The 15,220-nt window shown below is 40.5% G+C and overlaps 2 protein-coding genes across 2 annotated transcripts; both read left to right on the top strand.

Moving 5' to 3' along the window:
• The first annotated feature begins 439 nt into the window (after positions 1-439).
• klb (klotho beta) lies at positions 440-7,324 on the top strand. The gene is made up of 6 exons (XM_040119247.1): positions 440-1,336; positions 2,751-3,264; positions 3,371-3,639; positions 3,732-3,988; positions 4,198-5,129; positions 5,621-7,324. Exons 1-6 carry the CDS (start codon positions 572-574, stop codon positions 6,046-6,048), a joined length of 3,165 nt encoding a protein of 1,054 aa, XP_039975181.1. The 5' UTR covers positions 440-571; the 3' UTR covers positions 6,049-7,324.
• A 288-nt stretch (positions 7,325-7,612) lies between these two features.
• ube2ka (ubiquitin-conjugating enzyme E2Ka (UBC1 homolog, yeast)) lies at positions 7,613-13,687 on the top strand. Its single transcript, XM_040120814.1, has 7 exons — positions 7,613-7,978; positions 8,610-8,703; positions 8,948-9,006; positions 9,137-9,219; positions 9,781-9,880; positions 12,891-13,019; positions 13,118-13,687. Exons 1-7 carry the CDS (start codon positions 7,916-7,918, stop codon positions 13,190-13,192), a joined length of 603 nt encoding a protein of 200 aa, XP_039976748.1. The 5' UTR covers positions 7,613-7,915; the 3' UTR covers positions 13,193-13,687.
• Positions 13,688-15,220: the final 1,533 nt, after the last annotated feature.

Raw genomic sequence — 15,220 nt, 5'->3', positions numbered from 1 at the left:
TATGTGTTTGTTGGAAACAGATCACAATCTGAACTACTAAGATCAGAGTTCAAGCTAATTATTGACTTAAGAATCTTCTTTTACAGCAATCAACAGCATGTTTAGAGCTTTGTTTGTGTGTCTTCACAGGGATAGGATAGTGTCTGTCTTCTCTTTTAAAGTCTTTTTTTGATTTGGTGATATAATTAGAGGATGGTGGAGATGGTGTTTTTGGAATTACATGTGAAAATAATTCACCGGAAACTTCTCAAAAGGAGAGTAATGAAAGCGTATGTGGATATGAGTCAACCTTTGTACATGTGAACCTTATGCGGTAGGGAGGGGCTATGGCAGCACAAGTACAATGAGGGAGAGATAGGGAAGTCTGAGCAGGTTGTTAGATGGATCCTGCAGCACATCACAGCTTCAGATGTCCCTCTTTCCTGGCTGTGATCATTTCTCTCCCTTCCTTACCACCATTATGGATCTTGTGTCAGTGACAAGAGGATTTATGTTCAACAGAGCAGCTGTTCTTACTGACACCACCTACCCCCTTCAAGTGGATTTCTGAAAGAAAGGGGACTCCTTCAGTATGCTGAACCATCCTTCTCCTCCCACATGTCAGCGCCTCTTACTCTGTGCCCTGTTGTTGGTGTGTGGTTCAAACGAGGCAGCCTGCTCTCTTGGAGAGGGCAGGGAGATTTGGCAGCAGCCCAAGCATGACCCCATCACCAAAGACCAGTCTTTCCTTTATGACACCTTCCCTTCAGGATTCCTCTGGGGTTCGGGGACGTCTGCATTCCAGACAGAAGGATCCTGGGACCAGGAAGGGAAGGGAACCTCTATCTGGGACCATTTCACCCACTCCGCTGTCAGTGGTATTTTGGCAACCGAGACTGCCAATGTGGCTAGTGACAGCTACACTCACTGGGAAGAAGATGTTAAGGCACTGGAGTTTCTAGGTGTAAGATCATACTCGTTCTCTCTCTCCTGGCCCAGGTTCTTTCCTGATGGGAATGCCAGGAGTCAGCCCAATACAGCTGCTGTGGAGCATTACAGCCGCCTCATAGAAAGACTTCTGCAAAAGAAAATCGAGCCCATCGTCACTCTCCATCACTGGGACCTGCCACAGGTCCTGCAGGAGCGATATGGAGGCTGGAAAAATGACACACTGGTGGAACTATTTGAGGAGTATGCTGCTTTTTGTTTCCAAACGTTTGGGAGTCGTGTTAGGTACTGGCTTACAATGCATAACCCATACCTGGTGGCTGTACAGGGGTATGGGACAGGTGTGCACGCTCCTGGAGAGACAGGGGGTCCCTCTGGCTCTCTCAATGTGGCCCACAACCTGATCAGGGTAAGTCAGACCGGCTCAATAGATTAGGAGTCTGTAGATTAATGTACTCATATTGTATTGTAGCTGCCTGGGCTGTAAACAAGAGTACATGAAGAATTATCTAATGATATAGGCCATCTATAAGCTTTAGCAGTTTATGATGGTCAGTTAATGTTTGCGTCCTCCAAACGATTTTGAGGTCACAAGACAGTGAAGCAAGCACCATTACTTTGATATTTTGTTGCAATCAAATTAAATCAATTAAGACAATGAAGTTTGATTTATTGCATTGTGACATATAACTGTTGGAGCCAAGTGCAAAGCCTTACTGCTCCATTCTAATATATCTTTTAAAAATAAGCTGATCATATTTTGTTTTGACAGGTTTGTGATCAGTAAACAGGACACTTAAAGAGACATTTAGTTCAAAGTCCACCACATCAGCACTTTTGTGCGAGAAACGTGTTACAGGAAGTCATGGAGATATGCTTCATTAATAATCACTTAAGTTTATGCAGTTGAGAGTCTAGAACAGATGGTATTTGTACAGATAGCATGAGGGAATAATATTTCTCTGGTGCCTAATAGATTGTTTTCATAATTACTCTGGTACTTCTGCTGAGGAAGTTGTGTCTTTGGTCCTATTTGTTAATTGCATATTTATCTGTTATTTAGCATGACATATCAAGAAACAAGAAGTTAAAAACAAATTTTAATTAAATTTTGTGGAAAGTAAAGTCAGTTCAAGGCATAGGAACAAGTTAAATGAAAACAATCTATTACATGTTTTTCTCTCACTGTGTCTTTTAATGCTTGATCCAGATGTGTGTTTTATTAACATTTTTAAATGATTAAATTTAGAAGATTGTGCAGGCTTGGCACAGATATATGCACTCTGTGAACACTGTTCTGCAGTATTTAAAAAGTTTGATAGGCCTTTTGCACGGCACTTATCATAGTAGCAAAAGCAAACATGTTACCATTAAAATTACCAAAAGCTATGTTCTTTTCAAGTGTCCCAGTAAGCCGTGACGGTGAGTCACCATGAACAGCACCAGGACGCTGAAACTGAAGCAGCTAAATGGAATTCAACGATCGCTCATTTTTTTGTCTACATCGACATCCAGTGTTTAACCAACGACTGGGATATTTTGTTTACACATTCAGAGAATTCATTAGATAGTAAGGGTATGTAAGTAGAAGAGTTCGGGATAGAAAGAAAAAAATGGAACTAGGAAGATGTCATCGTGCAAAAAACTAGCTGCTGAAAACAACCACTGTGTAATAGCCATCCAGTATGAGGGTTATAAACAAATATAGAACAAAGACCAGGTGTGTGTATTGTCTTGGGTGGAAAAGGCCTATTATACCGTTGTGATTTTGTTGTGGACAACAGTACAATGCATCATAATAATATGTCTGCTGTGATTTCCAGGCACATGCCAAAGCATGGCACACCTACGACACCCACTTCCGCCCAACTCAGAAGGGTAAAATATCCATTGTTCTGGGATCCCACTGGGTTGAGCCTCAAAGAGGCCAAGTCACAGCTGCCAATGTTGAGCTTTGCCAGCAGTCTGTAGAGGCTGTGCTTGGCTGGTTTGCCAACCCCATCTTTGGAGATGGGGACTATCCATTCTCTTTAAAAATCAAGCATGGGGCCGTCCTACCCACATTCACCTCTGAGGAGAAGTTTTGGGTGCAGAAAACAGCTGACTTTTTTGCTCTGTCCTTTGGACCTAACAACCTCCGTCTGGGCCGGAACCTGGTCCAGTATGGGCAGACTGTGACCCCAGACCTGAGGCGCATACTGAGCTGGATAAAACTGGAGTATGGGGACCCGAGGGTGCTGGTGGCTGAGGGAGGCTGGTTCTCTGAAGCAAGTGTGGGAAGGGAGGACACAGTGGCCATCTATCTGATGAAGAGTTTTATCAACCAGGTCCTGCAAGGTGAGTGGAGAACTGTAAAAGAGCAAACAAATATGAGTTAGATCATTTAATGAAGTCATCATGAAACAAATATGTGAAGTCCTTTTTCTCTGTATTTCTGTTACAGCTATTCAGTTTGATGGTGTGCAGGTGTTTGGCTACTCCGCCTGGTCATTGGTGGATGGATTTGAGTGGAATTATGGCTATACTGTTAGACGAGGACTTTTCCACATTGACTTTAGCCAACAAAACCGAACCAGGACCCCCAAGACCTCTGCTCAGTACTATCAGCATGTTGTCGCTAACAATGGTTTCCTCAGTGATGAAACCTTCAGAGAAGTCAAAGGCCGTTTCCCTTGTGACTTTCACTGGGGTATTGCTGACTCCACTTTACAGGTGAGAAGACGAGGTTGATTTTGCAGCAGAAAATGCTAAATAAAGTCTATATTGACCCTGATATTCTTTTATGTCTTTTTTTGTTGTTGTAGGTCCATTTCTTCCCTTTCTCACCACAGTTTACTGACCCCCATTTGTACAGCTGGAACCTGACAGGAGATGGATCATTGCGTCCAGTCCCAGGGGTGAAGCTACATACGAGACCAGCCCAGTGCACTGACTATTTGGCCATCCATGGTCATCTTCGCCTGTTTGCATCCACTGGGGCATCTCACTACCGCTTTGCCCTAAACTGGTCTCTGATTTTACCCCAGGGAGATCTCTCTAATGTGAACACTGAGGCTCTGAGGTAGAAATACACACACACACACACACACACACACACACACACACACACACACACACACACACACACACACAAACATGGACCATCCCAAAATTCTGCCCAATTTTGATTTAAAGGTGACACCACCTAACTTTGTCTGAGTCAGTCACTCAAACTACACAAATTAACTCATAATTCTATACTTTGTTTCACATTGTTATTACATCTAACAGGTACTACCGCTGTGTCCTGACCGAGCTCAAGAAGCTGAACCTGGATGCTGTAGTAATTCTCTACTACCCGACACACAGAGCTCCAAACATGGGCTTGCCTAGGCCAATATATGCTTCTGGGAGTTGGCTTAACTACAGCACAGTTGCAGCTTTTCAGGAATATGCAGCACTCTGCTACCAGCAGCTGGGATCCTTGGTTCGATACTGGATCACCATCAATGAGCCGAATCGACTCGTAGATGTTTATTCGAATGGGAAAGAGAAGCATCAAGCAGCCCATAATCTTCTTCTGGCTCATGCAAAAGCCTGGAGGCTATATGAGAGGGAACATTATAGTCAACAGGGAGCGCTGGTATCACTCGCACTACATGCTGACTGGGCTGAACCTGCCAACCCTTTCCTGGACTCACATACAGCAGCAGCACAGAGATTCCTTTTGTTTGAACTTGGTCGCTTCTTAGACCCGTTGCTGGGAACTGTATACGAGGAGAAGCATAGCAAGGGGGGCTACCCACAAGAAATGAAGGCATACCTCGAGGAGAGAGCTCGAGTAATGGGCCTCCCTGGATCTCCTCTGCCTAGTTTTACTGAGACGGAGAAGGAGGAGCTGAGAGGGGCTTTGAGTTTTATCGCACTGAACCATTTTACCACCCGTTTGGTCTCTCCATATCTCCACACAAAGACCACTTTTCAGGAGAAGAGATCTCCTGATCATGACTGTCTGACGCTTTCTGATCCCACCTGGCTCTCATCCAGTCTGGGGCAGGCTCTTGTACCCTGGGGTCTGAGGAAGATCCTGAACTGGGTGAGCGAGAGATATGGCAGGGCTCTACCTATCCTTGTCACAGCCAGTGGGGTTGATGATCAGGCTCCTGTTGAGGACAAACTCAGGCAACACTACCTTAGGGGTTACCTGCAGGAGGCTCTCAAAGGTGGGACAAGCACTTAATCTCTATCAGTCTGCCATTATGTAATGTCCTTATTTTGTCCAGAATGTGAAGTGTAATCATATTTCAGTGGGAACAAAATGGAGCTCTGCAGTGTTCATTACGTTGAGACGTAGACAAAGCAATATAGGTTTTATGACCATATTGCTACCTACTATAAAAACCCAGACTTAATGAGAAACGATGAAGATCATAAAAACAGAGAGAACAGGTAGAGAAACACAATCAACGACAGTGCTGATCAGTTTTGTGTTCATACTTTGCCCTTTATGGTTCTCCTGTATTTGCACATACAAATATGTTGTTTTCTAACATATGTACACCCACGGGCATGTATTCTTAACATTTGATTGTTTCTTTTAGTGGTAAAATAACAATATATCTGGGTTATTCATATTGCTTGAAAGGGATGAGGAACTGGAGAGTAGATGAATGATTCTTATCTCAATTTCCTCTTTTATCCTATTTGTCTCCAGCTCACCAAATAGATGGGGTCCACCTGGAGGGCTTCTACGTGTGGAAACTGCAAGATCGACATGTCCCGCAGTATGGGCTTTTCACTTCTACCCAACATCAATCCAAAGCCAAGTCCTCCATTGCTGTCTACAGAGAAATTATCACTCACAGCGGTTTCCCAGAGGATGACACCATGCAGACCTGCAGGTTCAGTGAGCTGCACGAACCTTGCTCTGTATGTGTATGGATGTTCAAGTACAAAGCGATGCTGGTTTTCGGTGGTTGCCTCCTGATAACAGCTGTTATGTTGGCAGCACTCGTCATCTTTGTCATCATCACCAAGAGAAACCAAACAAGAGCCAGAGGGAGGAGAACAAACAGGATGAGCAGGAGGAGAAGAAGGGAAGGAGTACCCGTATGCTCATGTCCACCTGTTGTTAAGTGCTAACTGTAGAGGAGGTCAACTCCGTACTGTGTAGCAGACAAACTTTGTGTAGCTCATTGACAGAGAAGATCCATGATCTCTGATTTTGTCTGGTCCATTAATGCCTGTTGTGTGATCAGTTCAAAAATACTACTCCATTTTACTGTTAGAACGGGTTATTTAGACGGAGGGTAATCAGTTTGGGGAATTGTGTAAGCTATTTTATTTGTGTATTGAACGACCATGAGATGCCAACAGATTTACCAAATGCCATGTGTTGTACTTCTAAAAAACCTGATTATGTGAGCTCTGTGGTCTACAGTAAAGAATAAATGCTTTACATAAATGCTGATCTTATTTTTGATCTTCACTTTGGAGAAAATATGTCAATGTAATGATTCTAGTATTGTAATAACGTCAGTCAGGGATAATTATATTGTGTACATCAGACTAAAACGTGACTTTAATACGATATTCTATATCATATAAGACAAGTTTATCTCAAATTTAAAAGTAGATTGCATCAATTTTGTAAGAAAGAGTTTTAAAAAAAGTATTTTCGAGTGGTATCCACTTCATTCAAACAGGAGACATGATGTTTACTGTGTGCCACAGACTGTGTCAATCTCCATGGAACAATGATGCCCCCTAGTGTAACTGTTTGCAGCTTTGATGAAGCACACTGTAAAATGTGGGTCTATATTTTGTTAAAAAATGTGAAGAATACTAAAAGTACATAAAATGCTCATGTGTTTCCAGTAATGAAGCATCATGGCTACAGAAGTTGAGATAACTTTGCATTTTGAAGATGCCATGATTGTTGCTTCAGTGCAGTAAAGTTAGAGTAAAGCTTGTATATTAAGATATCTGGATAACTGCATCTCCAGCACTTTGAATTTTAGTAGCTTAAATATTTGAATTGTTCTTCTAAAGTGTGTAAAGTATGCTTCTCTCAGGACTTTCTGGTCACTTAAAAGTAAAATATTTTCTTTTTCACTCATCTGTGTCCCATCTGTCTTTAAAGGCATATACCCTGTGACTTCCATCTTCGATTTGAATGAGAGAAAGACATGCTAATTTAACGTCGACCATCAGACAAAAGTAGCTGAACACTGTTTACTTGTAAACTTACAGCTGCAATGGAAGTCAACTGAGTCTTCATGTTCACAAGACTGCAGGTGACATATACTTTAGACTTGAAAACTGCTTACAAGGACCGTGTTGCCTAACTTCATTTTAGAGCATTTTTTGTCCAAAACTAACTGATCACATGGTAATGATAAAATGTAATCTGCTAGTCATTGTGTGAAACCCTGTTTACTATTTAGGTTTTTTCTGAGATCACTTTTATTTTGCATTAAAATGGGATCTAAAATGACACACTGACCTTGTTCTTCAATATATACCACCCTTGTGTATATGTTTTAAAAGATGATGATGATGATGATGATGATGATGATGATAATAATAATAATAATAATAATAATAATAATAATAATAATAATGTATTATTGTGGTTATTATTACACAATACATTATTCATCTTGAACAGACCAACCAATGGCAGGAGGCGTCCAGGATGGCAATACAGATCACATGACCCCCTCTCCTCCAGACTGCATGCAGTTTGGTATTAAAATGTTTTCAGTACCACCAACCATTGTCTTGTTACACATTTGAGATGACAGATACATGTTGAGTTGTTTTAACGAATTGTGACCGCACATTGATAACCTGCACTGACAGCACTCCCGGTTAACGAGTGTACAGCTGTTATTTTTGAGGTTGTGTCCAAAAAAAGTGCAGAGCTCTTGTGGGCAGAAGAAGCTAGCTAACGTTAGGCAGGTCGGACGGCGGCGAGGCCCCAACCGGACGGGAACACGGGGGAACCATGGCCAACATCGCGGTTCAGAGGATAAAACGGGAATTCAAGGAAGTCCTCAAAAGTGAAGAGGTTGGTGGTCTTGTTCGCCAGTTAAAATTACGGCTTTTGTTTTTTCTTTCTGTGACTACAGTCTGAATGTGAGTGACGCGTCGCTGGCTCAGCTGTCAGCTTGCTAATCACCGAGCTGCTAGCATTAGCTAACAGACACGGCAGTGCATCCGGCTTCACAAATAGCTACTACCGCTAGCAATAATATGCCACTCTGGGGAAGTTGAAGCCAAGAAAGTTATTTTTGCTTGAAAGAAGTTAAGCAGATGTTGAAATAAATTTAGCCTGAAGTTAATATTGCTAAGTTCACGTCATTGACTAGCTTACCATGCTTTCTATAGTCAATAAGCTAGGTGGGTTAGCCCTAGCAAAGAGTTTGGTGTGATTCGGCTGTAGTGCTGAAGATGTACTCTTAACATGTTTCCTCTTGACTCCGTATAGACTCTTCTCTACCTACATTAGCGGCCCTATTACATGTAGATCCGTAAGATGTGTGCAACAAGTTGAGGTCAACTTTCGCTAATGCCAATGGGGGGTCGGTCGGTCAATTTATGCTGCATAGGCAGGTTTGAAGTTTGACAGCAAGCTAGCTTAACACTTTGCAGTCTGTCTGCTGAAGTTAAAATGCTTCTTTGCCTTTTCCCCCTTTCAGACGAGCAAAAACCAGATAAAGGTGGATCTGGTGGATGAGAACTTCACAGAACTTAAAGGGGAGATAGCAGGGCCACCTGACACACCATACGAAGGTGAGGGGCTCATTTAGACACACTGCCGTCTGCTAACCCGTATGCATGGTTGCACAGTTGTGATATTGGGCGTCACTGATAACTTTTTTCTGAGAGGGCCTCACCAACTAACTAACTAAAGAGGTTTTTAATATTTAATAATGTAATCTAAAACAACTTGCATCATAGGTTACCCTTTTATTGCATGCCTAAAATGGCCCTGGGATGCTTCTTAAATAATTGTGATTCCTCTCATTTCTTCCAGGAGGTAGATATCAACTAGAAATTAAAATTCCAGAGACGTATCCATTCAATCCACCAAAGGTAGGGATTCATTGCTGTTATTGTTACTGATAACTATCCCTTTCCTTGTGAACATTGGCTTCAGAAACTTTCCATTGCTGTGCTAATCTGCCAATGATTTACTTCGTCTGACTTTCATTTAATATCTCAGGTGCGATTTATCACAAAGATCTGGCATCCCAACATCAGCTCAGTCACAGGTGCAATATGTCTGGACATTCTCAAAGACCAGTGGTGAGTGAATGTGCGCCAGCATTCTTGACATTCTTCTTCCACTATACATCCATCACGAAATACTTTTCTAGTCATGTGAGACAGTCTTTCCCCTACCAAAAGCCAAAGTTGTAGCCAAGTTGTTTCTAATGTCCACCCCTGTAAATGTTGGATAACACAATCCTCTTGTCAGTAATTTCAACTTGAAAACTATGCAGCCCCCAAATGCCCCAATATGCATTGAACCAAACTCCCACTTATTATAATATATTGATACAATACAAAACAGAGGTACAGAGTTAAATAGGTGAGTCAGACTGATGATAATGTAGAAAGCATTAGTTGTTATTATTAATCACAGTTTTTATGAACAGTGATGTAAGTGTTCAGGCACACAGATCAAAGGTATTTAAACTAGCTGTTCTACTATCATGTCGAGTATTGAAAATGTTCCTTAACTACTCCCAACCAAAAATAGAAACCTTTGGGGAAACACATCTCTAGGAGTCAGAGGCCATGAGCAGAGTTCATTCTCATATTGGTGTTGCACTAAAAGGTGACTTATACTCTATATTCTTTCAGGGCGGCAGCTATGACTCTGAGGACAGTCCTCTTGTCACTACAAGCCTTATTGGCAGCTGCAGAACCAGATGACCCACAGGACGCAGTGGTAGCCAATCAGGTGGGTGTGCATGTGTTTTATGTTTTCACTTTTGGTTGAATAAATTTACTGCAGCTATGTATTTAAACATTTCCAAATGGGGTAACATATGCATACAATATTATATTAATCGTTATATGACATTAGATACCTTCTAGGAATATGGTTATTGTACTAGCCTTTACAAACAGAAAGCTCGGTTGTTTGCTATTTGTAAAGGCTTCAGTTACAGTTAGCTGATGTAGTTTTCCAAACTAATGCCAAGGGTTCTCAGCTTATTATGACGGTGTTTAAGATACAATAATTCTAATAACCTTCGTATTTAGAGAGTTGTCTTTTAAATGTATTACTGGTATGGTTGGGGGCCCGTGTATTACACCATACTTGGTGAGTAAAATGCAAATGTCAGTTCCTCCACCTGCTTAGACATCATATCAACAACTGCTACTAATGAATTCAACTTAAAATTTATGAACTTAAATACCTTCCGTAAGCAGCAGTACTCATATCCAAAAAACTGTTGCATAATTGGAAGAATTTGTCAAAAATATTGTGATACTTATATTGTGTCAATATCATTTAGTCCTACTGTGACACATGCATAGGCATGGTACTTCATTTTTCCAGCTAGATTAATTGATTAGTTGATTGACAAGAAAATTAATCTAGAACTATTTTGATAATAGACAGATCATTTAACATATTTCTTAAACAAAGTTGCCAAAAAAATTGATAGTTCCAGGTTGTCAGATGTGACAATGTTATGCTTTTCTTAGTAATAATAAAATAAAATAAATGGAATATTATTGGGGTTTGGACTGTAGGTATGAATGAATGAATGGCACTTGATGAAGACACCTGGAGCTCAAGGATATTGTTTCCATGAAAAAGTGGACACTGAGCAATTGCTTAGTTTTGATGGTGTTATGGCTTTCATAAATTAGGTTAACAATTGAATTTTTTTCCAAAGGTTAGTTGAACAGATCCCACCTTGGCACCTAGTCAAATGTTAAGTAAACCTCACTTATATAGCACTTTTCTAGTCTTATCGACCACTCGAAGCGCTTTACACTACTGTGACATTCACCCATTCACACACATTCATACAGCGCTCTTTTTTTTTATACATATATACAGTTGTGGACTGTACAAGTACTAAATGTTATACATTTCAAACCCCTAACTATGAATATAATTATGATGTCCCTGGGACAAACTGTACCTCAGTAAAATATCTAAGAGCTCTTGAATCTCTCATATTTTGCTAGTTACGCCCCCAGGCCCTGTCATGACTAAATATCACGGGAGAGGTTGGACAGGTAGTGTGACATAATGATTATTCTATTAACAAGATAAATTATTGGCACCACCAAAGTATTGCCTTAGAGGAATGCACCTCTGATGTTAATTGTCATGCCAAGTTAAAAATGTTTTCGTTCTGTTGTTTAGGTCAGATCCACCTGTGTATGACCCAGGCTTATTACCTTAAACACCCTTATATGAGTTGATACATTATTCTTTTCTTCTGTGCTGAACACCAATTAATTGTTACAGGTTAAGCAGTCTTCAGCGCAGTGCCAGTAATGTGAAACTGTTGTGAAATATAATGTGTAGGCAGTATGCTGTGTGCTCATCGCCTGCTTTTCTTACTGAAAAGACTATCCTGCTCTACTGAACACATAACACCTACATACAATCACTTATCCTGCATAGAGTAACAGGCATCTATTGCTTAACAACCCATATCCCAGTGAAATGTATGTGACGAAGGAATGAAGTAAAGTTATATAAAATTTAGAATAGTGGAATTGTGATTTTTTTTTTTTAAATGTCGTAGCTGTCCAGTGATGTTCATGCTTTAAACACAGTTTATATTACTGAATGTTAAACAGTTGGTCAGAGGTCCAGTAAAGAGTAGAAACCTGAGGTTGTTCAGGTGGTTTAGAAGGTGTTGCACCTTAAATTCTCTTAAAGCTGCACTAAAAATGCTGCATGAACATTTGACATTAACAGTGTTTGGTAGGTCTTAGTGTTGTACTATATAATGACCCTTTTGAAATATCGTATGTCGAGTCCAAAACTTGATATGATGTTATAGTTTATTTATGTACATAATAGTTAAAGAGCTAATAGCTTATGATGATGAAAATCTACACCTGCATTACATTTCAACCATGCAAACACAGCATTGGAAACAGAAAGCTGGCCAACATTGGACTGAAATGACTGCCTGGCAGATTGCAGCTCTATCAGTTCATCTGGCTCTGAATGTCTCAGCAGCCTTGAAATCTTGCAGAACATTATTTTATTGGCAATCTGTTGTGGAGCCACATATACACAGTAGTATAGATGGGCCGTAAGTTCACCACCCCTCTGCTTGTAGCCATCTTTACGCTGAGGGATATTATTCAAAGCAGTAGCAAATAGTTCCACCCCCTTATACTTTAACATGTTGTATTGTTTTACAACTTTAAATCACAGAACATAAGCGCTGCCACTAGCGAGTATTTTCATTCTTTATTAATCTACTTTCCTGATTAACTGAACTGTCATTTGGTCCATTAAAATCACAGCAAATTGCAAAAAATGCCTATCAAATGTTTCTTCTTGAATCCAAGATGATGTCTTCCAATGACTTGTTTTGTCCAACCAAGAGTCCAAAACCCAAAAATATTCAGTTTACTATAATGGAAGAGGATAAAAACCAGAAAATGCTCACATTTGGGAAGCTAGAACCCATGGATTTTTGCCATTTTTGCTTAAAAAAAAAAAAATTGATTGATTATCAAAATATTTGCAATATTTTACCGTTGATTGACTAAGTGATAACTAATTAATTGCTGTGGCTTTGCAGCCGATTTAGTTAAGATTTTTTTTGACAGTGATCAAAAGAACTTGTAAAAAGTGAAAACAAATCTCAAAACTTGATCTAAACTACTTAGAAAAATATAGAAAGTTTCACTTGTTGATGGTGGTATGCTGAACACCTTTCACACAAACTTACTGTTTCTTTTCACATTCATTCACACAGTACAAGCAAAACCCAGAGATGTTCAAACAGACAGCGAGGCTCTGGTCTCATGTCTATGCAGGAGCTCCTGTCTCCAGTCCAGAGTACACACGCAAAATAGACAAACTCTGTGCCATGGGCTTCGAAAAAGTGAGTATCTCTAAACCTTTTTTGTCACTAGCATTGCACTGCTAAATAATACCACTGAATAAAACTGCGGTTCTGACGGGTTTTTGTTTTTCTCCTAGAATGCAGTAATAGTGGCGTTGTCGTCGAAATCCTGGGATGTGGAAACAGCGACAGAGCTACTGCTCAGTAACTGAATCTTGACACCCCGTTCATCTTCCTCTTGATCCCTATCTCCCCTCCTCTCACATACACATCTTCTCTCCTCTGAATTTCTGCTTTCTGAAAGCGTCTCTTCCTCTGTCGCATCCTCTTGTTTCACAGTGGACTCCTCACCTCCGCACTTCCCCTCTTCTCCATCCCCCTTTTTATCCCCTCTGTGTGGCATCTCTCATCCCCGGTCATCACCTCGAATGTACCACACTCTAATCAGCCGCTCTGTGAGCTTTTATCTCTGGTTTCATTAAGTTCAAGCAACGTTCCACTCAGTGCTACAATCAAAAGTCCAACCACATCTCACCCCCTTTGAAGCAAATGCCAGACTTAAGACCCCACCCACGCCTGCCAGTCTCTCAGCTTTCTGGCTGTGTCCAAGAAGTGGCTGTCAGCAGCTTATCCTTGCCTATGCAGTGCATTTACCTTAATTTGTGTAAACATTTTGTAGGAGAGAGTCAAGCCATTCAAGGAGGCTCAGACCTGGTCCTGATTTTTACACACTTTGGTCCTGTTTTCTAAACGGGTTAAGCAGAATCCTAGACTTTTAAGATGGTATCTCTACTGAAAATTTCTTGTGTTGTGTCCAACATCACTACAGTTACTCATTCATTCATCCTTACACAATAAACACTCAGTGTTTTGTTTATAATTGTATAGGGTACTCTAAAATGAGTGGTAAGTTGAAATTTCGGCACCCTTACAAATCATTATATTGTCCCATCACTGGGAGTTTTTGAAGGCACTATAAAGGGTATACATTTTCACAAAAAATTTGGACATTCAGATAAAATTCTGGTCAAGTTTATATAGCACACCAGGCAAAAAATATGGAGTTATTCAGACATTGAATAGGATGAGGCTTATTCCCTGTTCTAGAAACCAGCTCATAAAGTATCACTGAGATGTAGCCACACACATTTTCATCACACTTTTTCCCCCCTTCAACTGTGACGAACCCAAACCTCCTGCAGCAAACCCCAGTTCCCACCCCAACACCTGCTCTCAACATGGCTTACTCCACCTGTCCCTTTCCCCACATTTTTTTAAAAAAAATTTTATTTGGTTTTGACCTCCTACAGGAATACATTTGGATTCTTGTTTTTAAACTAAGAGGAAACAAAACAAACAAAAAAAAAAACATGTTCAGCAGTAACACAATCTGTCAAAAGTCTGGATGGAAATAGCTCCAAACAAGTTTGAAAAACATTTCATCGTCTTAACTACGCCAACAGATAAATATGTCAAAATGATTCATCTGTAAATAAAGATATTAAAGTCTGTGTAAATTAATCCACACTCTGTCCTTTCTGTGTTGGCTCTCAATGACACACATTTATTGCATGATAGTCATCTTTAATAGTATTCCCCTTTAGGAAATTAGAAAAAATCCAAGCAACATCTAAAAACTAACTGGCAATAATGTTACCTTCAGTAATGTCAGTATATGACAGTCAATCTTGGTTTAATCTCAGTCGCATAATGATAAATCGAGGAACTGTTTGTGTATGCTTTTGTTTGGGATTCAGCATGTGTTTGTAAGCTTGTTTGGCTGTGCATACATTTGAATAAAAACTAGTGCGAGGCACTAACCTTACAAGACCAACAGATATTGAACTGGCAGGGAATTGCATGGCCAGTGAAAATAGAGCAAGCAAGCCAATTTAGATGAAGCTGCAGAAGAACTGGAGAATGAATTATGCATATTGAAGTTGGCCTTTCTATACCGTAGTACTTTGGACTTCTACAGTAGTATTACACTGCTATTGCGTGACGTTCCTGGTTGAGCAAGCACATTTTTAATGGATTTATAGCCTCGACAAGGAAGTGATTCGGGCACTTATCATGATATTCAGATCACCTTGCTTATGGTGAGGGAAACCGAGTTTGGGCACAATAACAGATGGCCTGCCTGGTAGCATGTTGTGTTATGCTGAATCTCTCCAGGAAAACCCTGGCAGTTATCTGAACATTATATTTCAGCCTGCACACTGGCACCACACAGGAGAGAA

The sequence above is a fragment of the Xiphias gladius genome, chromosome 23, assembly GCF_016859285.1.
Source record: "Xiphias gladius isolate SHS-SW01 ecotype Sanya breed wild chromosome 23, ASM1685928v1, whole genome shotgun sequence".
NCBI classification, from domain to species: domain Eukaryota; kingdom Metazoa; phylum Chordata; class Actinopteri; order Istiophoriformes; family Xiphiidae; genus Xiphias; species Xiphias gladius.
Note: the sequence above shows the minus strand (reverse complement) of the source record. Positions and strands in the feature narration are given on the sequence as shown.